The sequence below is a fragment of the Phodopus roborovskii genome, unplaced genomic scaffold, assembly GCF_943737965.1.
Source record: "Phodopus roborovskii unplaced genomic scaffold, PHOROB, whole genome shotgun sequence".
Lineage (NCBI taxonomy): Eukaryota > Metazoa > Chordata > Mammalia > Rodentia > Cricetidae > Phodopus > Phodopus roborovskii.
In genome coordinates this window covers 56,320,689-56,346,395 of record NW_026126433.1, presented here as the reverse complement: position 1 = coordinate 56,346,395, position 25,707 = coordinate 56,320,689, and the positions used below count along the sequence as shown (strand labels likewise).

At 39.5% G+C, this 25,707-nt stretch overlaps 1 protein-coding gene across 8 annotated transcripts in view; it reads right to left on the bottom strand.

Annotated features, from left to right (window-relative positions):
- Positions 1–25,707, bottom strand: part of Esrrg (estrogen related receptor gamma) — a 544,752-nt gene that overhangs the window by 185,523 nt on the left and 333,522 nt on the right. The window contains exon 1 of one of the 8 annotated variants that reach the window (XM_051186531.1): positions 17,311–17,526. The exons of the other annotated variants lie outside the window; for them this stretch is intronic. Coding sequence (XP_051042488.1) covers positions 17,311–17,366 — 56 coding nt within the window. The 5' untranslated portion in view covers positions 17,367–17,526. Of the gene's footprint in view, positions 1–17,310; positions 17,527–25,707 lie in introns of those variants that run through there. 8 annotated transcript variants of the gene reach the window in all.

Genomic DNA, 25,707 nt, shown 5'->3' with positions numbered 1-25,707 from the left:
AAAGTATTGAGGATGGGCAAGGAAAGAGCTAGAACATTGTCACAGGAAGATGTGTGAGGCCCAAGTGGACTAGGCAAAGAGGTGACTCGTTCTTTGCCTGAACTAGCTGTGTACTTTCAGCCACTTGGCTGATGACAGTATTTTATTTAGAGCCTCAAAGGCAGACAGGAAGAGGAAGTTCCCAGCAGCTTTTGGAAAGAGATGATTGTAAGTCAATCACCATAAAAGCCCTTTTAAAATAAAGGAGGTCATTGGTTACTTTTATAATGAAATATGTAAATTATTTCTGTACCTATTTGGCTGTAGATATAAAAATTGCTAATGTTCAAAAAATAATATGGGGCTTCACTGGTGGGGAGAAGCTGAATTAACATTACTTTTCAGCTTAATAGAGAATGGAATAGGACGACACAGAGGAGTCTGGTCTATCCTAGAGCATGCAGCGTCTCATGCCTTTCTAACTGTGAGAGCAAGGGAGACACCAAAGTTTAAGTACAGGCTCAAAAGCAAATAATAATAATTATAATAATAAAAAATGAACAAGCTGGACACAACACAGAACATCCTATATTATCCATTCAATATTATAAAAATGAGAAGGGAAAGATAGATATTAATTTGAATGAAGCATAAAGTCTCCTCCCTCACTGGAAAACAATGCCACCATCTGAATGACTCTGACACTGCAATCCCAGACATACCCCCTACCTTTCATGTATTACTTACAGCCATTTTGGATGAACTAGCTCCTCCTAGACTCTGTGACAGTCACAACCTCAGAAAATGTCTTTGTTATGTATACAATGATGCCCATGAGGTCTTTCAAGCCCATTTTACTCAGGCTATCTTCACTTCAATATTCAGCCTGAATATAAGCAATTCACTGGACCCTGGCTTATGATTTCATTATTTCTTTTTTGCATTAATCACAGTGCTCAGGACTATCGTGTGAACCTATCTGTTTAATCTAAACACAAAACTCAGAGTTAGGCACAGATTTCTGTCTGACTTTTATTTCCCATTTAGAATCTATTAATACAATCTACTAATGCACATACCCAATCAGTAAAATGAACTGTACCTAATAAAATAGTTTTGATTGGCCACAGACATAAATCAAATTAACATTTTTCTCACTTTTCAATCTAGCAGGAAAAAAAATCTGAATTCTATCAATTATAATTAAAAAGTCAAACACATGTCCCCATCCCCCACCCCCAACAAAACCCATCTGTTCCTAAAAGGACAAACATTAGCTTTACCCCTACGAACAGATGCCTGAAATACACCATACCTTATCAGTTTTACTGACTCTGAACTCTCTGAGATTCCCTATCTTCCCCACAAAGAGGTTTGAGTTTTATCTAAACCTAGATAAATCTCACTGGTATGTAATCTACACAGTAATCTACACACCTAAATCTACATGCAAATGGACGTTTCCAAGCATTAGAACATTCCAGAACTACAGACAAAGGGAGGGGGCAGGTCCTCTTCCTCCCTTCCCTTGTTATTCTTCTCCCCTTCCTCTCTATTTATTTATACCAACTACTTAAATAATTCACACTGCCTGTTTTTCAGCCCAAGTGTTCCTCAGAAGAGGCCTCCAATGAGCTCTTGCAGTCACCAGATGGACTCATGCATGCAGCAGGTGGGCCAGATGGCAAGGCGCCCTGTCTGATGCAGCCTGCCTGGGCATCGGCTGCCTTTTCCTTCCAGGTACATTATCATCACCTAACGCTGAACACCGTGGAGCTCGCGGGTGGGTGGAATCGGAGCATGGGCAAATCCTTCACAGCAATACCAGAAGAATCAGAAATTACCATCTTCTCTCTTCCACCACCCCACCTCACCCCAGCAAGCCCTGGTGTTCTGTGCTGTTGCTTTGTTAGTGGACTATTCTGTTTTTGCTTTTTTCATTCTTATAGACCGCTGGGGAAGGTTTTGGGGGTACATCCTGGCAGTGTGCAGTAGAGAAGGACGCATCCTTCCGAAATATTCCACCTCAGCTTTAAAAAGTGAAAAGGATTCCGGGGGAGTGATGGGGTAGAGTAGCCGAAATGGTGGAGAAAACCCACATTTTCACAAATATAGTTTAGGGAAAAAAAGCACAAATAAAAGGACAGGGATTTCTTAGGTACAGGACTACACAAAGGTAAGCTGTGCTTTGCATCCATGAAGAAGACCCAAGCCATGTTGTTATGGCTTTGTGGTAGAAATATTGGCTATGCCTAAGAAGAAACAATCCTTTGTCTATGTGTCTGGTGTCTTTTCTGAAAAAGCATCAATTCCCTTTTAAAGTTTACCATCCTATAGCACTGCTCCACATAAAACATTGTTACATAGCAATTGCAAAGAAAGCTGGCCACACTGACCCTGAGCTAAGACGAGACAGGAACTCAGTAGCTCGGAGTATAAATTTTAATTGAGCATAAACACTTGACAAAAACTCTCCCGAGATGTTTCTGGCACATTCTGACTGGCAATGGCACCATGGTACCACGATTTGACCCTTCTATAAACTTCTGTGATGCCAGGGTAAATCTTACTGCCTAACTTCACTAATCATCTCACTGGAAGCATCTATAGATGTAGGAGACAATTTTAATGACCTGAAGCAAAGTAAGCTGTATCTTCAGAAAAATAAACAAATACATAAAAAATATGCATATGAGGAGTGCACACTGGAAAGGGAGAGGACTGAATTCAGTTTTCAAGTCCTCAAGCAAATTTGAAATCCCTGCGTTAGGGGAAGACTAAAGGGCAGCTATGCAGGAATGCTGGATGAAGATGCTAACTGAGAGTACCTCAAGATAAACTGACTCCCATTTATATGGGACTGAGTACAAAGAGTCTCACTTTTATGTTTCATGTGCACCCATGACCATTCTGTATCCTCAACATTTACACCAGGAATCCCGGAGCTAGGACTGCACCTGTGCACACACAAGGTTTCTTGGAACAGGACCCCAAATCTTAACTACTTAAAAAAGTGCAAAGGAATATAAACATTTTTTTGAGGTGACATGAAAACTTACAATAGGCTATGGATTTGATACTATATCTCAAAAATTAATTTTAAATTGGTATTTTCTAATTCCTATTTCATTAGCTATCATTAAATTATGAGCCTGCAACTCTACATTCAAATTAGTGAAAGAAATTCACTATTTAAATTAAAAAAAAAGTAAAACCAAAGAAGAAGAAAAAAGGTGAAGGAACAAGTCAATAACTATATTTTAAAATGTGGACATAAATTATAGGAAAGCTGGTGAACATTTTGGGAGACTCAAGATGGGTGGCCACTGGAATTTTTCTTGATATTTGAAAAGCATTTTAAATCCGTGTATATGATATTCTTGAACAGTATAGTCTTATAATATCATAGATTCAGGAGTCAGTGTAATGGTATTACATACACATGCAGAAAACTCTTGTTTGTAAGGTTTACGTGAGTCCTTGTAGACCATATATGCATGTTTACACACAATAGTATTTCTCCAACTAATCACCTTGGTATTTCCTTTTTCATATGTTTTACTGAATGTGACTAAGTGCCAACATTCTGAAATACAAATTAGTTTCAACCCCCCAAAAAAACAAATATGTGAATTTTATTCTAACATACAAAATAGACTAGATTTAGTATAGTGCAATATGTGTGACTTTCTCTATTCTAAACAAAATACTGATGCATTTCTTGCAATGCTGTACTTCCTAACCCACATAGAAAACTCTATTAACATTTGTTGTTCTTATTGACAGCTTTCTTATTCCTAAGTGGTAGCTTGTTTATTTTTAACAATTATAAGAATGGAGAATCTATTACTACTTTTATTTATTTGCAGGTTTTTCACTTTGGAAAAATTATGAGTCAAGTAATCCAATCAAACGTAAAAATAAAGAATAATCAATCAGTAGGTCTTTTTAGAAACTGGAAAGACCACACCAAATGACTATCCATCAACTTTTAATTTGGAAGCAATATCTCTGTAATATTAATCTGCCAGCCCAACTCAACTAATGACCTTTGCTTTGCTTTTTACCACCTCCAAAACAACCCTTGAAAGGTTTTACTCCCTAAGCTTTGAATGTATGGTGTGAAAAGAGAGAATCTGAGAATGAACACATGGTCCTTGCTTGTCTCTTCTGCCCCAAACAGAGCCATCTACATAGTTCATTGAGCACTGTTGGGGCAACAAAAAACACAGGTCCCACATGGCTGTGTCTCCCATTTCTCCCTGCCCTTCTCAAAGCAAGGCCGGGTTCTGTTTTTAGTACACACTGCAGCTCAGTGTTAATCCTGTTTTATGTTGTTCACACCTGTGATGACTGGCAGCCTGCTGATGGCTGTGGCCCATGTATCCTGGGAAGAATCCACTCCCTCCTGCTCACAGAGAAGAGGGACAAGAGTTACCGTCCACTCAGGGCTAGAAAGAAAGCCATGGAACAGATCCTACAAAATTAGCCTCGGCTGCAAGTCAGGGCCTGGCGTCTCCAGTTCTCTACCCACAAAAAAATAATTAAATTGATTGGTATTTTTCCACAGAAAGAGGGGGCTCTCTTGGCTATTTAGTTTCTTGAGCTTTTATGCCTTTGGTAAAACTAATGTAAATATGGTGTGTTACATCATCACCTGCTGCTCTGTGTCGTTAGCAGTAGAATCTGCACCTTGAATTGTTACTTTAAAGTAGTCCGTGCTACAGTCATAGAATTTTATATCCAAAATGAATTCAGAATATATATATACATATACACACACATGCATATATAATACATTTACATACAAACACATATAATATATATACATACACACATATAATATGCATATACACATATATACATACACATACACATAAACATATACATATCCAGGTTGAGACTGGTACCCATAGTGTGGCCAGGGCAGAATCATGTGCAGGTTAAGGATGTTCTTTTCCCACCATGGCTATGACCCCTGAGCTGCATGTGTCCAGTAGCAAGTGAAATGATTTCTTTTTGGTAGCAGCAATAAATTTAATCCATATCCCAGACAGGGGAGGACAAGAGTAAAGAATACTCCAAGACTGACAAGGGGACCAGGTAAAGGCAGTCAGTCATTAAAAAAAGATCCAAGAAACCATGTCTGCTCTGTACTGTGAACAAGTTATAAGTGGTTGTAGACTCACCCAAAGGCACAGAAACTCACCCAGTAATGATGTGACCTCATGTGAAGATGCCCTTTGCCTTACACTGGTCCAGTGGTGGCATCCAAGCCCTTCATGTCCCTGCATAGCCAGCTGCTGCCCATAGATGGGTGCAGAGAGCTCCTACTGGCCAGGGCAGAGCAGCCTGTGGGGTCAGGTCGTGGCCTTGGGAGTCACTTTGGACATCTCTGCAAACCCTTTGGTCACTGCTATGGACAACAAAGCACTTGAGGCTCCAGCATAAGCTTGGGGAGTCCATGAATGATTCCTCAGAGGGGCTGCTCATTTAATGAAAAACTTTTCATTCTTCTCTGGGGAAACAGGAAGGTCATCAGAACACTGAGGATGAAACCTCAGAGGCATAGGCAGTTTCCTCAATTTCCTTTTAAACCATTTTACCCCATGTTCTTTTAGGAGGTCACTTCTGCCTGATGCTGTGTATGAGGAGAGGGCAGGGAAGAAGGAAATGGGGGAGAGGAGCCTTCATCAGAGAAAAATTTGCAAGGCACTGTGGCTACTCTCTCTAAGGACACTTAAGAAAAAAATACTCATTGGCTAAAATGGTGTTAAAATAGGCTTCTCAGGGTGGAAGAAAGAATTCATGGATCTCCCAAATTCTGCTACAGCCCATCAAAGAATAAGGACTAGTTGTCATTTCCAATTTGATTATGGAATATGAACAGCATAGAAAGAGATTCAATTATTGGGCTGAATCATACAAAATTGCTGATATTTGATCATTTTTTGACCTACAAAATAGCATCTTCATATAGTTCAACCTAATATAATTAGAATAGCATTAGATTATGTCCACACAAAATGAAAACATACTACAATGTTTTTACAGGTAATTTCACAATTTGAAGTTTAACCTTTGCAATGAATTTTATTTTATTTTTTTTTCTAATTTGTCTTTTTCTTTTCTTTTTTTAAAGTTTCTTATCAAAATTATAGCACTTAACCAACGTTGAAAGTGAAAGCTGGACTTGGAGGAGGGGGAATAGTCCAGTGACAGAGTCCTTGATAGCCTGTGCTTAGCCCTAGGTATGACCCAGGGCATCCCAAACAAAAGAAAACAAGATAAAAAACAAAAGGACTGAAACCTACCTATCAGAGCCTTGAGAGAACAGGCCAGTATTCCAGAGCTCATCAGCAAGTAGCTTATGCAAAAACTTTCACTCATAGCCATATACGACCACAAGGCTACACATCCTGTGATCAGTGCTCAAGGGCTGAAAATGGTAGAAACATCTTCTTGAGTGACTTCACTAAAAGGAATGGAAACATGGACTTGCCTCAAACCCCAATGACTTTTTAAGTTTGCTTGTGACAGAAAGATTCCAAGGTGCCGATAGTGCTGCCTGCTTGCAGATCAAACAATATTTAGCATGCTCAGTGTAGTGTTGGAGATGTGAACACATCCCGTTCAGACAAGGAGGGGAAGAAATTCAGCAGCCTCGCTTGATCAAGGTACCTGCTGCCACCTTCCAGCACTGCTCTGGAGCATGGCCGCTAGTGAGCAGACTCAAGACCACCTTATTTTGATTACAGTGCTTTCCTCGGGCAGAAATTTTTATTTCATTTTGAATCTTAAAACCATTCCATTTCCAGCCATGCATTTTTATGTTTACAATTGACATCTTCATAAAAGAACGGAACCTTTGAGAGACAGCTCAGAGGCATGAAGGTTGCCGGCAGTAAGTGCTTAAATGATTTCACACCTAAATGGAGCCCAGTTGTTTTTAGTTAAAATTTAATAATCCTTAAACTGACGACCTTTCTTCCACAGAAAGGCCCCAAGTTGCAAAAAAAGAACTTTCCAATAAAATATATTTTAAGAAACTAATGCTGAACAAAGGGCTGTTTAAAGCCTCAACGCTTTGTCAATTTATCAGCGTGTGAACACTCTGTCCCTCAGTCCCCCACTGCTGAGGGAACGTATGGAACGGTGGTGCCTCACTTAATCGAAGACTATTGATTCGAGTGTGTCACGGTGATCTCATTGAGAGTAATCAATAGTAATCCAAAATCAATCACTCTGATCTTGCACTACCATTTATCAAATCTGAATACGCCAAATTATTTGTAGGCATCAAATTACAAAGATGAGAAAATGGTACAATTGGGAAAGTTAATGGTTTGTATTAAAAGCCAAACCAGGATCCCCTCCCCACATTAAGGAAGGCTACTTTAAAATGCTTTAAAATGGACTATTATTTAGACAAAAACATTTGTCATTTTGTTAAAGCATCCCAAATTTATAATTAATCTCACCCCACTCATAGTTTTTACTGTTGCTTTTTTGTTTGTTTGTTTGCTTTTGTTTTTGTTTTTTTGTTTTTAAATAGAACCTATCTGGTTCAACACAGCAGATAACACACTCACTGAGTCCCTGAACTTAACTGTTTACACGATCATTTTATGTCTGATAAGCTAAAGTTTCAAATGCCTGTCATTCATCAGCTATGAAAGCAAGGAGCCTCAATCGTCACAGGGCATAACTGCATCTTGGAACATAGAAATGGTGTTTAATCGAGCCAGAGCCGGTTAGGCATGCTAATTTCTCTAATTTCTCCAGAGAATGGACAACAGCGTCCGTGTACCTGCTTATCAAAGACTCTGCTGTGGATGCCGAAGGTTCCTTTATCAACACATCCCCTTGTAATTTAGTCAAGGTAATAAATCCTTCTATTCATTAGCACACACTCAAAAGCACCCCTCCTTATTTAACTTGAATGGGAAGAAAGGGGGCCCAGAGTGTCTAAAACATTTACTTTTGCTAATGTAAAAGTGCTGGCATTTTACTTCATTCCGATAAGCTGGTACCACTGAAAGAGATTATTCTTTTCTTATTCAAACCTATCAGCATTTTGTAAAAAGCTCTCCCAATCTTATCTGGAGTACGAGCCAGCGTGGTTACTGAAAACAGTCTGCACTGCTCTTCTCTCCCTCTGCCAAGTTATCTGATAAGCCTCCAGCTAACGAACTGTATTTACACACAATCAAACAGAACTTGTATCTTCCACCCACTGGAGCCAGATTCCACTTTGCCACTGGTTTTTCTGCTGTGACATTAACAAAAATGTCAGCAGCCAGTATACCAAGCTGACAGCCATCAGGAAAACACTATAAAAGCATTCAGGTAGAATGTTCTGGAAACAAAACAAAAGGACAAACAAAACAAAACAAATGGGAGGTGTTGGAGGCAATCTCCCTAGAATTCACAGGGAAAATAAAGGGCTCTGCACATGTAGGCAGGATGACTCTAGGACCCTTACACCTAACTGCATAGTCCTTTAGCAAGGCAAATGAGAGAAACAGGTTTCTTTTTAAAATGGGTCTAAGTCTTGGGAATGGAGAGGGAAAGTGTTCAGAGAACACTAGAACTACCTGGCACATCCCTGCCTACAACTGGAGGCAACGAAGTTCTACAAGGTAAGCAAAAGAAGACAATAGACAGGAAAGAACTTACCCCAGAAACTGAAGATGAGAGAAAGTAATACTGTCACATATGGTGACCACAACTCAGCACAGATTTTCCAATCAGTAAAAGCCTCATAAATGCTCTAGACATTACAGTTTTGTTTGATATAAGCAAATAAATTGGAATAGGACTTTTTTACCCTCACATTATTTTATTTCTTCAGACTTAACCAAATAAATTTGCTCACTATAAACATTATGAAAAAAACAAAAAACAAAACAACAACAACAACAAAAAACAGGCCGTCTAGAAGGTTAATTCTTCACTTTAGTCTTGGAAAGGCCTCCCATCAGTTGTGGTCCAAAGAAACTGAAAGGAGGCCTTGGCTTTCCAGTAGTACTTTGGGGGACATGAGAAATGACAGTGACATTTCTAGAACATGAAAGAATTCTGAAATGTATTGGAACATTGGGGTCACCAGACATTCTTGTACATAGGAAAGAATTCTATGCCGGAGATTGTGTCTATAAAACACCCATGTGTGCCTCGCCTTTCTTGGCCAATCTGCTGAGAGGGAGCAGAGAGATCAGCAACATGCTCCTACCTGAGGCCAAATCCTGATGCTGTCTAGACTCTAATAGAAAGAATCCCCAAGCATGCAACTCGGTATCCTTCAGCTGACAGTGGCTTCCCAGTCTGGGACTCTAAGCTCCCATTACTGATGAGGCAGGTCTCAGTCAAGTCTACAGATAGAAGTCATTTCACAGGGTCCAGAACCCACTGCATACAGTGACCTTCTCCTAGGGGAAAGGCATTCTCTTTCCCTGACCATGAGCTGTTGATTACAGGTACAACTATCCTTCTCCAAATATCACATCTGTTTTGAAAAATGAGTGGCTGCCAAAAAAGCTTCTTTAGAATATGTTTGCATTTGGGGTAAAAATGAATACCATTTAGCATCGCCATTTTGGGTTTGGGGGAGAGTTAATGTACTACAAGAATGTGGAATTATGGAGGGCAAAGGGCAGTCTGGGGAACAACTCACAACTGAATGACTCTCCTGACAAAGCAGGAGAACCTCTGGCATTTTGTTTTCATATGATTTTCTGTTTTTACTAACTTTGTATATAAGCTTTTTCATGTTTCCCAAGCCAAGGAAATTTCTTGTGACTGTTGTGTATGAACGGGCTTGGAAAGCATACCTGACAAAACATTTTAACTTGTCTTGTGAGTATCAAGGGGAAAGGGAACATAGATTGACTGAGTAAGCCTTTTCTTAAATTCTCAAAAGCCACTAAACAAATGGGCAAAGTGTTTGTAGAGTAGATGAAAAGAGAATTATCATTTGCCAAGATTTTATTCTGACCCCAGGGTTCAAAGGTAGAATTCAGCAAGCTTCTTGTTATTGTCTGTGCATAAATTCTTGATTTAGTTTTAAATGTTTCTCTACATATTGAATAACCCATACAAACAGAGAGCACAGGAGGTTTTTGCTTTACTTTTTAAGAAATTGTAGGCAGAAGTTCCACAAAAAAGAGATGCTATTTGGAGTAGCCTTTCCAGAAGCCTGAGGATTCTCTACAATTTTGAATGTTTTGTTTGTTTGTTGTTTCACAAATAAAAGTAATGAAGGTTTACCACCTCTGAGATGCAGGCCTTGGCTCCCCATCTCACAGCCTGCTAGAAGGATTTGAATGAACTACACATGGCCATCCATGTAGTCTATAATCCCTTTGGCTAGTTTTAAATAAGAGGTCAGGAGGCAGCCCGGCTCTCATCACCTTCACCTTACCCACCCTATCTATGATATATGTGAGAATTTATTGCTTGCTTTCCTTATATTTAGTACCATCCTAGCCAACTGTTTGTGGAGAAGGTGGATGATGAAGCGAAGTTAAATTGACACGTCTGTGATGTGCCTGGCAGCCCTCAGCATGCCCAATATTAATTTGTTTTCTTTGGCTAGGTACGCGCTGCCAGTGTGTATTACACGTGAGATGCACTTCAGTCCCGGTGATGTAAATTCTGCAAGCAGTTTGGTTGGACTGGAGACCACAGGAAAAAGCAGATTCATGATGATGATAGCTTCATACAATTAAAATATAAATTCATATTTAGGTTCTTGTGGTAGCATACAACCTAATCTCGCATAAAGTCCTGGATCATTCATACTTTAATATGTCGTACATTTTTAAACGTCAGAGCCAATGTTTTGTTCAGTACTCTAATAGCTAGCATTGTATGTTAAAATCTATAGTTAAATGTACATATAGATCTTTGCTAGTATAGTGAAACAGATTTCAAAGAACCAGTGAAAATCTAATATTTAAATAGCTGTATCTTTCTTTTGTTGCTTTGCCTTAACAAGTTGCCTTCCAAATGTAGAGGCCTTGCCACAAATTGTGATGCATAGCATTTGAAGAAATTAAAATACATAATTCTAGCTCCTTCCAAACATTCAAAAAATATCTTTCAGAAATCAAAAAGAGAAACCCATATATGATGGAGAAAAATTTAGACCCTTTTGATTCAATAGTTTATGAAAACTGGCAAAATACTTAAAAAAAAAAAAAGGTACTGTTCAAAATATCAGAGAAAAAGAAACATCTGCCACTGTTGTGGGAAGAAACAACAGGAAGGGAGGATCTGCTGCAAAAAAAAGTCAGACTGGAAATTGTCTCATTCACTGAGGATTCCTAAACCCTTAGAAAGGGAAAGCCTGATGTGGACTTGAGACAAGAAGAAATGGTCAGGTAGGTCCTTCAAAGAGCACCTCAGAAAGTAATGGCTGACCCTGATCTGATGCCTCGGTGTAGAGGAGAGGCTAGCAGGAATTTTCCATAAACACAAGAGCAAGAATTTGATAAAGTGTTATGCAAATAAATAAAGGTAGGAAATGAGCCCAGCACTTTTAAGAAGTGTATGAATTTGAACAAGAATTAGACAATTAGAAAAAGCAATTTCATGAACGTTTTCTATCAACACACATGAAGGATTTATGAAAGTAAAAATCACAGAATTCTAAATTTACTTTGGAGAGTAAAACTGAATTAACTAAAATCCAGGGTGAATTTTACAGATATAGAGCATCTACTAATTTTATCCATTTTCTCTTAGAAAAAAATTAAGGAGATGACATATTTACTGAGTGCAATAATAAAACTTCACATTTTCATATTTGTTTGAGAGCTGCCCTGCTCTTTACTAACATATATCTGTCAGACCAATTGTATAGGAATAGATGTAGCCAAGAGCTATTTCAAAATATTCTACTGGTTATGGTCTCAGCCCATTAAATTATGCATTTACCATCAGTAGTTAATTCGTATTTTACAAATTATTTAAGGTTACTATATGCTGAATGTATAAGTGGATATAATTTTTTAAGACTTAAAATCAGACAAAAAAATGTGCATTTCAGGTTACCTGTTCACCTGTCCAATGTATAATAGCCAAATCAATTATTTTGCCAATTGAGCCTGATAAATACCTAAAACATGAATTCAGGGTTAAAACCATGCCTGGCAAATTTAATTGGCTACTAACTGTTTGTGCACCTATGACTTACTTTATTAGGCAAAAGCCTGTGAATAACATCAGCATATCTAAGCTGTCTATATAACCCTCTCCCCACACATATGTGTATTTCACATGCAGTTAAACATACAGGCAAACACATCCCCCCATGTATTGTAGCGGCTACTTGTGATTTTAAAGGACCACATGTGCATTTATTTATCAGTCATGGCATCAATAATCTATGTCCATGAGATGTGGCCACAGGAGGAAAAAAATAATCAATGACAAAACATGCAAAATGCAGCAAGAATGACAAGCCGGAGAGATGCCTGGTGTCATCCCTGCACTATCAAATGCACACGAATATGACTGGGGAGAGGTGAAATATTTCACTGTCAGGGAGCAGAGAAAAGCGCAATTCATTTCTATCTCATGAGTTTTAGGGCAATGACAATTTAATACAATACCAGTGGGTGTATAAGAGATAAAAACTGAACAAACTGGCCCAACATAATCAAAGATTTTCTCCAGAGAGCTGGCTCGGCCGGAGCTCGCCTGCACTAAAACACATCAACCTGGTATTGTTTCTCTCTCCTGTGAATTTGCTTGAGAACCGACTTAGAGCACAGCGTATCTGCTGCAGTGACTTGAAAGTTCTCCTGTGATCCTGAGTGTACTCTTATCTTATTTCTAAATGCTTGCGGGGCAAATGTAGAAAGTTTATTTGCTACTAATTGGTTTCATAAAAATCACTGCTGTGGATGGCCACTTGTATGTAAAGTATCGGCCAGACAGGATGCATTTTAACCCAGTCTATGAAACCACACAAAGCTGCTGAACATCAGTGGCCCAGCAAAACAAAGGTCTAGTCTGTTTAGTTACTCAAAGCAATGCTGAGAAATTGTTCACAGGTCATACACACTTGCAATTTGGACATTGTGCTACCTTCCTGAAGAACCCACCCCTTCTTTGTGTATACTTCTACCAGGAGGAAGGTATCGTGAAAGTGTTGTTAACAGAACCCTAGAGAAGTTAGCTGCCTTCTTTGATGAATAGCACCAGGTATGGAAAATTAATTGCAAAAGTATGGCCCAGCTAATGAGATGGCCCTTATCTTTTCTCAACCAAGGAAGCGCAAGTGTTTTTCTGCTGGCTCAATATCTTACAAAAAGAAAAAAAGCCTAAAGTGTTATTAACTAAATATAAATCTGATCAAGAAACCTTAATCAAAGCCACGAGTAATCATACATTCTAAAGTCTGGACTACTTGAAGTGAAAAGAGATTTCCTATGCTATTTTCCTCCTAAGATTTAAATTCACCTCTTTCACTCTTTCTCAACTTCAGGGGGGAAAAACCAACAAAAATCCTTTCTCCCTGCCAGCTTTTTAAAAGCAGAATTTCAATACCATTTTTCAAGAAGTGGCTGCTATACATTACAGGTCGGATTAAATTAAAGAAATATGTCAAACACTATCAATGTAAAGTATATATTTTTAAAGAAACAGCACTAACGTATTGGGGGGAAATGCTAGAAAAAATGATCATCCATGCAAGAAAATTAATGGCTATCCACAAGGGCTTTGCTAATAACATGGGTTAATTACCACTGCAACACACTAGGTTCAGTAAATAAAGCTTCAGAGCCACAAGCACATTACGATAAGAGGCATCACTGTAGGAAAGAACAAGCCTTCACCATCGCCCTAGCCTCTGCTAAGATGGGAAGCTGTTTAAACTCACTACCAAGCATGCACCGGGCAATACCCACATACCCTAACACAAAGGGCTAGGAGAACATAGGTGCCTGTCACCACCCCCATTCAAGATGTATTACATTAACTCGGGGACACTTTTTAAAAAAAAAAAAAATTTAAGCTTACTTCAAAAAAGAAACAAACAAAAAATAAATCACGAGTTACATAATACAAATCATTTGGGGACACACACACATATAAATACATACACATATTCACACCATATACATATATAGTTTAGGACATGCACCATACTTACTTAATTATTAGAAATACAGAAAGGTTCTGTTCAGTTTTATGGCAGGCAAGGTTAAGGATCTACAGCCAAAGAATGCTAATTGCTATTGGTTGTCTTTTCCAGAAAATTGCCAAGATCCTCTGAGGACCCCACCTACACCACCTACCTTAAAGGTTGCAACCGTTTGCAGCATATTTGTACAGAAGAATCAATACAGAAAGTAGTGAGTTCTGTGTTATGGAGTTGGGGTATTCTACTTAAAAAATAAACTTAAAGAGCCTCTTGATGGCTCTCAAATTATGTCGTATCTAAAGGAACTTGGGCACACTCCCCCCCTTTTTTTTCCTTAAAAAAGTACCCATACCTATTATTATTTAGGCTTTTGTTGCTGCTATGACTTTACACAGGTTTCTTTCTTATTTTTATTCTCTGCATTTCCCCATGATAGTATTACTTTGGGAGAAGTCTATTGCAATGCAGGTTAGCTTTTTCTGAGAAGACTTGAGTCCGAGGGGAAAATAAAAATCAACACCCTGAAACACAGGAAACCATACACAATAAAATTTGCATAGCTCTGAGCAGGGATCCTTACAAACATGAAACTGTTAAATGTTCAGTGTCTGGATTTCAATGATCAAGCTGGAATTTGCTAAACTACCACCTCCTCTCCTTGTCTGTTTTGGAGTGTTTCAATTGCCTTCTCCCAACAGCTGTGACAACTGTTAAAACAGTCAGTAAAATTAAGTCCGCTCTATAATCCTGTAGTCAATGTTACATTTTAATCAGAGGTTGAAAGGGATTCGTGTGACGAGTGCACTCATTTAGAATGATTACACAGACACATATGTCAAAACCAGCAGATACATTATTTCCGTCTATTTATGCTATCAGCTATTACTGCTATTCAATGGGAAACAAGCCTTACAGCTTTGTGTTCTTGAAAGTGCTGGCACCTTTCCTAAAATAAAATTTAAAAAATGTATGTACTTACATAGTTAAAGGTTAACATTTTAAGATCTCGTAATGGTGGTCAATAAATTGCATGAATCTTTTTTAACAGCCTCCCAAGCAGAAATGATCCAATATTTCCCTTGGAAACTGCATAACTCAGGTTTCATTTCTGTGTATACACACATGATAGGGTTGAAACCGGCACAATTACTATGAATATTAATAGCATGTATAAATTCTGTGGTTTATTAATTGAGACAGAAAGGCAGATGCGTTGCTCAGCTCTGGATCTTTTGGTCTGTCCAGTGAACCACGTAAACATCACAACTGCACCCACACAATAAATCAGTATTTTAAAAAGATGACTTTTAATTGAGGCAAAAAGAAAAGAAGGGAAAAGGAAGAAAGGAAGGGAGGAAGGAAGAAAGAAAGGAAGGAAGAAAGGAAGGAAGGAATAAAGAAAGAAAGAAAGAAAGAAAGAGAGAGAGAGAGAGAGAGAGAGAGAGAGAGAGAGAGAGAGAAAGAGAGAAAGAGAGAGACAGAAAAAGCTAGTTTGAATATTGCGCCAAAGCCAAAAGGACATGTGCCCTGGTTTCATTTAAACACGTCTGCTCCAAGAAGCCTATCTAAACCAATTATTCAAATTAGGTATAAGAAGTTAGATCCAAGGAAACTACTTCTTCCATGAACCTTTTGCTTTTTATTTATTTAGAAGACTAAGTTCAGAATCTGTGTGAGCTTAGGCATTCTCACTGACATGAAAACATTAGGATTCTCCCATTCTACAGCGCAGGTGCCTGCACACACTGTACTTTGTGGCCAGTCTTACCTTTGTTTGTATTTCATTTTTATTCTTGAGCATTGTAAGGTTGGCTCTTCCCTCAAGTGTTTCAAACAGATGCAAAGACAGTCTCTCAATGTTTCAGATCCTAGTCTTGGTTAATAGTTCCTATGAGTGTGTGTGTGTGTGTATGTGTGTGTGCGTGAGCGCATACACTCATACACACTCAAACACACAAGGCAACCAGATATTTTGAGCCACTTCTCATCTCTTAATTTTGATGCAAAGCAAAGGACAGTCACTCCTTAGTGACTTCTACCGCTAACACACAGCCACAGTGCCCTGGGTTTTATATTTTCTTCACAACCCATCAAGAGAAAGGTTTGCCAAGAGCACTCTTTTAAAAATTATAAGTTAGTTTACTGTAATGCGAAAGCAATCTAACTGACTCAACAGAAAGCAAAAGAGACCACTGACAGCTTCGTGAGTCTCTGGCTAAACAGTGAGTTGAAGTTAAGTTTATGACCTATTCACAAGAATGCCCAATTGGCTTTCCCTACCCCTACTCACTGCCCCTGGACCTTTAATAATCTAAATATATAGACTATCCAGGAAGGTATTCATAAATATGAGTGAACTGCATTTAAAGAACTACAGTACCCTTTTTATATATTCCTGGACACAATATGATACTTAATCCAAACCCAGGACATGCACACTGCCTATTAAAGGGAAGATTTTTTTTTCAAAAGTCACTAATGTTTCTTCAGTTTTCTTCCCTTTAAATATTTATAATGTGTGACAATCTCATGTTACTTAACGGACTGATTTTCCAGTTAAGTACTGACTTAATGCTAACCACATAAATACCATTACCCAAGCTCTGAGCGGCACAGGGCTAGTTGCTAAATCGTTCTCTGCAGGAGAATTAATAAATGTACAATTTTGCCTCTAACTCTGCGCAGTAAAGGGTGACAGGGAGTTTCAAATATCTGTCAAACTACAAATACATAAGACGCACTCAGTAGTATAAATCATTTTGAATATTGTATTTTAAAACATGTTTCCTAGGGTAAATGGGTCCTGGTAAAAGATGCATTTTAACACTTCACTGAGCATTGGTGCCCAGAGCCTATTCTTAGCACCTGAAAGAGAAGTGACTGTCACCCAGCTGTTTTAGTGACAGTCACAGGGCTGCCTCAAAGGTAACACTGTAGTCAGAGAACAATTCTCCACTTACTGAATTAGGAGATCACCTTCCACACAAAAGGCACCAGACAGACACCAACAAGCACCCACGCACGCCAAACACCCAGGCCACTACGTGGGTCCGCGTGCACACACGCCGCCCTGTCCATGTTCCCGCACATACGCACCCCCACCCGCCCCCCACGCCGAGTTGCAAAAAGAACGAAAGAAAGAAAAAGAAAGAGAGAGAGAGAGAAAAGGTACCTACTCTTCTTCGTAGTGCAGGGAAAAAGATTCAGGCAGGCAAAGTTCTACCGAATCCATGTGCGCCCGGCAACCATTATTTGTGCACCCCACCTATAAATCAAAGTTTCCTTGACACAGCCCGATGCAATTAACACGCGCGTTCTCCCGGTGACAAGCCCATAGGCACGGCCAGTTGGGACCGAGGCTCGCACACTCTCTCCTAATCAAGGACTTAAAGCCCCGATTGGAGCTTATTAATATGAAGTAGGGCTTTACATATGCAGTCCCACCGGCCCACAAGCGCATCTGATTGGGGGGCCGCTGCCCAATCAGGAGGGAGGCGACGCGAGGCCGCCGGAGCCGCAGCCCGCAGGTAGGCAGGGCGCACGCCCGGAGCACGGTGGGCAAAGCTGCAGCCAGCTGCAAAAGCCCCGCGCGAGCTGTAGCTTTCCTCGTATTTATTCTTTTAATTCCTACTCTCCCACACGCCCGAGAAGCTTAAAAAAAAAAAAAAAAAAAAAAAGTAAAATAGAAAGGGGGAGGAAAATACCAACCATAACTAACTTAACTCACTCAACACCGGAGCGATTTGCTATTGGTTTTTCTAACCACAGACCTGATTTGTTTTTGCAAAGAAGAACTCATGCCAATTTGATAAATTTGGCCGACGGATTTTGCGGGAGGTGCTGGACGAAGTTTATCCTGCCTGACTCTGTATATTGAGTGCTCCGCCAGGCAGCCGCCTTTTATTTTGTTGTTGTTGTTGTTATGATTATGATTATTATTGTGTGCGCTCTACTTTCTCATTAGCTTCCACTAATACCTTCCCCTGTTGTGTCCTGATAAAAAGAGCATTAAAAAAATAAAATAAGACATTCTTCAACATGATTTCAGCCTAAGAACTGACTGGCCGAGCCCTCTGGGGTGGAATATAGTAGCTTCCTAGCTGCTGTACAGAAGAGGGAAGAGTGCATGGATGCAGATGGAGAGGGGTAAACATTACTATATTCATTAATCTCCCTCCCTCTCCCAACCCCCCCCCCCGTGTCTGTCTGTCTTTGTCTCTGTCTCTCTGCTCCCCCTCCCCGCACAGCCTTTCAAAGCAAAGGTAAATAAATGCAGGGTGCATTGTCCCTTCCCTTTCTAGGTTTGGGGAGGAAGACTAAGGGCTGGGGGTGGAGGTGGGACTCCAATACCTTAATTAAATATCAGTATATTTTGACCAAGGGCATACAATTGTTGTGGGAAGAGCATGAAGCTAGGTACTGAAACTATCCTGAAGTGTGTACTTATTTCAATACAGGCTTCCTAACCAGGGAACATACTCATACATAAATGATTTTACCCCGAACATTTAGCACAAAGGTAAAGCACAGATTATGGGCATCTATTCACAACACACCTGGTTTGTTTTAAATAATCAACTCAGAAATATTTTGAGTCTCATCCCACAGCCTGCCTTACAGGAAGCACTGTGAGACAGATAATGATATACAAAAATTATGGGGGCTCAGTCAAAAGTGTAAAAATGATGTAAGAAGGAACAGTGTTTTTCCTCTTACAATAGTGTATATGCTGTTTAATTCTCACACAATAAAGAGTATATTTAGGTTCTATTTTAAACTATAGGATGTTGTGTGTGTGTGTATGTGTGTGTGTGTGTGTGTGTGTGTGTGTGTGTGTGCTACCAAATGTACATTTGAAACAGATACCAACTATTTATGGAAGAGAGTTATCTGCTACCTTATGGGGAGTGAGAGACCCAGGGTTTTGATGGAATTCAGCTCTCCTGTGTCTGAAGTCTTACGAGATAGAAATAGCATAATCTCTGAGATCAAAATAAAACAGTTCAGATATTCAGTGTGTGTTAAATTCACCACATCAAAACTCAACTCTCTCAACCCTCTCAGTTTTTCTAGGTCCTTAAGAAAGAAAACACTAAAATAGAACAGCCACATTAAAATTCAGAATGTAAAAATGACAGGCATGATTTTTGTAGTGCCCCTCCCCACCATTTATTTAGCTATATTCAAGACAGGCATCCAACTCCTTCTGAGTGTGCTTTATATGTACACAAGTTTCTAGAACCAGAATTCACACAGAAAAAAAAAAAAAAGACTATGCTTAAGAATACTGTATAAAAACAGGTAGTAAAAGCTTAATTACCAGTAGCATTATGCTGTCTATATTGTTAAATGTGAACTCTGCAATTAAGATGTAAATGTGTCTGTGAACAGTGAATTAAAAGAGCTCTGAGATGGAGAAGAAAATCCCAGTAGTCTGCAGACACCCATTTAAAAAAAAAAAAATAAAATAAAAAAGCCTAAAAAAAACCTTGCCTCCTCAGTCAAAAATGAGATATGTAATCAGTTTACAATTAAAGAAATAAGTAAAAAGGCACTTTGCAGAAAGTATGATTTTTTTCTAAACTGCAATCAAGGAAATACAAAAGCTTACACTGCTTTTCAAAGAAAAGCATCTTGTCCTCTCATTAACCTGATTTTTTTTATTAAACTAAAATTTTCAAAGAAATTAGGAGATTTATATTTCTATTAAATATGTATATATAGATGTATATACACACGCATTTCAATGAAAGTTTCATATTTTCACCCCAAAATATTTAATTAAATTTGAAAATTATTCTGTATACTTGACACATCTCAGCAGCCCCTAAGAATGTATTCCAGGATGTCTGTGTGGTGTCCTATAAGGCATTCAGTCTCATTGTGTTACCCTGCTGTGACAAAACCTGACTGTGTCCTTTGAAATGGCCCTTTAAAGACAAGGTTTGCTGTCAGTTTTTTGCTGATGGGTCTTAAAGTCACCAAATGGCCTAGAAGTGATCTTTGATTCCCCAAATTTTCCTATTTGGGGAACCTATTTGTTGTCATGTTGTCTGTCTCTGCTATGTTCTTTGAAAACATGCTTCGACACATGCATGCATTAGTCTGTTCTCTGTGCCCACACAGAAACATGTACGACATGCACAGTATTGTTTTATGGTCTTACCTGAACACCATTTCACACTGAATGACCAATGCATGCTCCCTGAGTCCTACTGGATAACCCCGGAACATGACCCTAAAACACCTTGAATGCAGTGCAGTCAATTTCAGATAACACCCAATTGCACTAAACTTGCAAAAAGCTTGCAGAAAACCATACAAACACACAGCTGGCAGCATCTGAGGGCTCTTCCCCAGCCACACAGCTCCCTCACCTTGGAAGAGGCAGGCACAGAAAATCATTGGTAATAAACATGCCACCTGCAAAACTGAATGAAGCATCTATGGATCTCAGAGAAAGTCGAGAAAAACATTGGATGGGGTGGAGGGGACACAAGCCTAGATAAATGTGTGTTGTTGATTTGTGTGTATACTTTACAATCTTACCACAAGGAGTCCATCCAAACCAGGAAAACTGAGCCAAAAGGGCTCCTGAAGATGGTAGAGCAAGGAATATAAATAAATTAGTCACTACCAGTGTCTCTTGCATCAATCAGGCCTACATTCTATGCAGGATCCCAATGTTTTCTTCATTATACTGTGCAGTCACAAATATCCAAACATCCAATGCAGAGGCACCAAGCAGATGTTAGATTTCATTTCTACTGAATAAAACATTAACAAGCAATGTCTAAGCAGAGACAACAGACAGGTTCCTTTGAATTGCATATGGCAGAAATTTTACTATGTTTCCATCAAAACCATGTCTAAAACATCCTGACACTGCATCTTAGGTTGGGCAAAGCTGATAAGGAATTTTAGCCTTGGTGTCATTCTTGTGTTTCCACTGATTTTAGTTTTCAGCTTCCTCCATGCAAACCAATAGGATGGATCTACTGAATTGTTTAAAATCATCTTTGGCATGTTTGAAGGTTTTTATTTGACACTGCATTGTCACTTTTGAAAGCCAACAGCCTAATATAATGGTGTTTCCAGTTTGCCTTATAATCTGCCCTTCTAGATTTCTCCCTCAAGTCCTTAGACATTTGAAGAGTGGCTTAGCATTTAGAACCACTTTCCCAACTATCTCAGACATATATATGGGGCAATGAATCACAGCACAAAAACCTAGCCAAGACCACCAGAAACCACTGTCCCTAAGTCCCAAAGGAAAACAATGACAATCATCCTTCAGAAAAAAATCAAGTACCAAGCATGGAGGCCCAGATGTCAGACCCCTTTCACATTCCCCAGAAGCCCTGTGGCCTTGTGCAGGTCCACTCATCTATGTGCCCCCTGTTCCCTTATTTACAGAATCCAGTTTCTATCATGCGAGGATCCTGCTTAGGCTTGCACCTTCCCCACAGAGAACACAGACTTCTATCCAAGTCGGGAAGCCTACCTTCTATGACCACTAGGCCTCTACCAATTCATCATACCACATTTTCTGTTGCCTTTCATTTCTAGGGTGCAGACTTTGATATTTAAATTATTGTCTCCCTTGGCAAGAAGTAATCATTTCTGCTGAAAGTGGCTGCTTCCACAGAAGAAAAAAAAGAGGCTTAATGAACCCCTTGTTCTAATAGACCCCCTTGTCCCATAAATCTAACCCATTCCCAAATTATGGAGTCTACATTCTCCAAGGAGCCGTTGTCTCACTTCCAGACCACACCAAACTCTTCTAGTGCTTTTTGTGAAAGAGGAAAAAAAAAAAAGCCAGGGACAGACAGAGAAACTACTAGAGGCAATTTGGTTTCTGTTTAATTAATTCAGGATTATTTTCCTTGCATTTTGTCAGGCTAATAATATACACAGGGAAGTGTCACTAAAAATTAAATTATAAACTACAGTCAGCCCAGTGGGAAAACTGACTTTAGTTATATTGTATTGCCAAGGCCCTCACTCTGATAAGATGTTAGATGAGTGTTAGGACATCCTGCAAGCTTTTGCAGGCTGCATGGCATGCATTGATGGAGACATAGTTAACATTGTGAAATTATACATTAACAAATGAGCTGCAGTTACATTCTTTCCTGAATGTTAAGCACCGTGAGCTAAACGCAGAAAACATTCAAGGTCAATGTCCCGTTTTTAGACCTTTTCAGGCAGCTGTAATATTATGATAATCAAGCTTAAAATATTCCTATAGAAAGGGTAAATTAGCCTTTTCACTTGAAAGATGATTATGATAAACAATAAACCTAAGAGGGGACAAAATCCCTATTTTTAAAAGCTATAAATTGTTGACTCAATGATGTGTGTGATAGTGTTGTCCAAAATAAAGGGTAGTTTTATTCTGAAGGGGGGAGGGTGAAGAAATGGTGGAGGAGGGGGTTGGAACAAATGTGACAGACTTCTGAATAAGCAATATATGGTTTGATGCCGGCAAAATGATCAAATTACCCACCTTAGCCACCCCATTAAACATAAAGTACATTTGAGGCTGTGTGTGTGTGTGTGTGTGTCCATGAAACATTTTAAAAAAGCACATTTTCCCCCTGATGATTATCAATACAATTTGAAAGGTTTCTACTCTGAGAATTTCCATTAACCCTTTTTTGTTCAGATTTTCAAAGGACTAGTTTAAAAAACAGAAAAGAGTAAGGTCGATCCTGCCATCAGATAGCCACATGAACAGGCTGAAAGAGCTCATTAAACTTTTATATATATATATATATATATTTTTAAGTCCGAACCTGGCAAACTTCTAAGGATCTGTTTCACAAATGAATATGCTTGATAAAAATCTGCTTCTCTCCGTCAAACTTGATTAATTGGGAGTGTGTCTGTCATACTTGCAGAAGCCCAGAGACTTTCAAATAAAAGACCTTAGACCAAGGTGCCTTAGCCTGCTGAGACAGGTCAAGGGTTCAGATCCCAATGACCTAGAAAGGGAGGCTTTGGACTAGAGTCACTTTACACAGAGAAGTTCCTCTTTCTTTCTGTATCAAATGGGAATTGAGAAAACAATGTTGCAGGACTGTTACAATTCAACAAGTTAAAGTAAGTCACAAAGTGTTTGGCCCTAGTAATGGGGTAGAAGGCATGTGACCTATTGGGCTAAGGTCATTCTCTTTGGGGCCAGTTGTCCTAGCCTTATGAATGGCAGCCACCCCCTTTATATTCTTAAAAACACTGAGTTTAGATAATAAATCTTACTGTCATCCTCCACAAAGATAGCTGTCTATCAATAACAACATTACTTTTGAAATCAGCACCAGAGAGCGGTATTGTAAGTCAGCTGGGCTCCATGTTTTGAGTCATTCAAGGTCTTAGAAACAGAAGAAAATGAAATACAAGTGTGACGGTGTTAATTGTCAACGTGACAGCATCTAGAGTCACCTGGGAGACAGGCAGGACTGTGGGACATTATCTTGATTGCTTTAATGGAGATGAGAGGAACCGTGCACTCTGGGCAGCCCCACTCCCTGGCTGGGATCCTGGATGTACAAATGGAGAAGGGGCTGGGCAGCAGTGCATATTCATCACTCATTTCCTCCCAGTTGTAGGCTTGACAGGACCAGCTCCCTCAAGTTTTCGTTGCCTTGACTGCTCCACCAGGATGGACTGTGTCCTTAAGTGTGGGCCAGGGTAAACTCTCACTCCTGTAAGTTGCTTTTGTTAAGGCATTTTTATTTTTTTAAATCACAGCAACAACAAGATATTTAAAAAGAAGAAGAGGAAAAGGAAAGCAAGTGTCTCCTCCAGTGAAATGCAAAAAAAGTTTCACCCTAAGAGTCAGTGGACTGTGTGCACCCTGTGAACACAATGAGCAGGAGGAAGGCATGCCACTGCCCTCAGAGTGGATGGGAGGTTTAGGAGATTCAGCTGCACAATGTTTCCCCAAAAGAGGTGCAACATACACACACACACACACAGACATACACACAGACACACACACACAGAGTGTGGGGGCGGGGGAGAGATCATCCTTCTATTTTTCTTTCACATCGTGCTGGCAGTTAGCAGTGATGCTGATTTTGATCATCCCAGACAAGTATAATTCATATAAGTCCATTAATTAGATAAATCAAGAACTCTGTTTCTTTGTAAAACTTTATTCTCCCATGTTGAATGACTATCCATTCACGGCAGAGCAGTGAGCCTGGACAATGGGGAATTATCAACAGGACCAGCCTGTGTTAGGAGTTCAAGTCTTTTACCTTACAGGTACATGGCTCTGGATAGCTAAGAACCTTAACATAAATGGCACACCTAGATGGTGGGGCTGTGCCTATTGGAAACTACACATCTCTCCCCTTTCCTGGGCTTGGTTAACAGCAAACTACTAGTATTAATCTCACAACTGGTGACAATACACCAGTGCACAGAAATAGGGCACAGTGAGATCTGAGTGTTGGGAGGACAAAGGTCCTCCAAAGAGTGAGGACACAATCAACCCCAAGAGATAAATGTCACAGGTAAACTTTGTCCCCATAGCATAGTAGAATCTAAAGTCACAATTTTATTTCTTTTTAAGAATTATCTTTATTAGTGTGTGTGTGTGTGTGTGTGTGTGTGTGTGTGTGTGTGTGTTTGCTCCTGAGTTGGGTTTGTGCACACAAGTGCAGTGCCCACAGAGGCCAGCAGAGAGCATCAGATACCCTGCAGCTGAAGTTATCAGCTATGGTAAGAACTGAACTTCCCAGTGCTCTGCCTGAGCCATGTGCAATCTAAGTGACTAAGCCATTTCTCCAGGCTCTTAAAGTCACGTTTTTTTTTTTTTTTTTTTTAAGAAGAGTAAAGCAATGGCTTGTTGCAAATTAATACTCTTTCCCCCAGCTAGTATAAGTAGATTTGGGTGGCCATTTATTTTGGAGTTTAGTTTTTACAAAATGCTGACTCTCTCCCCACTCCTAGCCCCCTAAGTGCAAGCTGTGGAAGCAAGCTGGGGTTGAGATCATCTCCAAGGCCAGTAATGGAATCTGGTAAACAGTCTTGTCATGTTTCAGAAACATGAAAAATGTGTCCTGGGTGAACAAAGGAATACATGAATGGATGAACAAATGAACTCATAATGACTGCTACTCCCCTTAATTGTGATTCAGTGAGGGGCCCCCAATGACTGCTGTAATAAAAGGAAATGTGAAAACTGAAGCTATCCTTTTCCAAGAAGGTAAATAGAGAAGAGAAAGGAGGTTGGAAGAAAATGACCAAATAGAAAAAGGGATATAAACCAAGCCTCAGGGATCCAGGACAGAGCATTGGCTGTCATCTTGGGATGGGTTACTAGATAGTCTGGGAGGAGCTGGGGCGTGAGGGGGCAGGTGTTGCTTTCTTTGATTGTTTTGTTTTTGTTTTCCAAATATTCATACTGACTAACTTTTGGGTAGCAAAAAGCAGATAAATACCATGGCTCTGCTGCTAACCATCCTAACGACCCTAGCAGGTGACCGGGAAGCACAGGAGGAGAATTCTTTCCAAAACATAAGTTCAGACTTGTGCTGTGACCAAGTCAAAGCCTTCAGAGG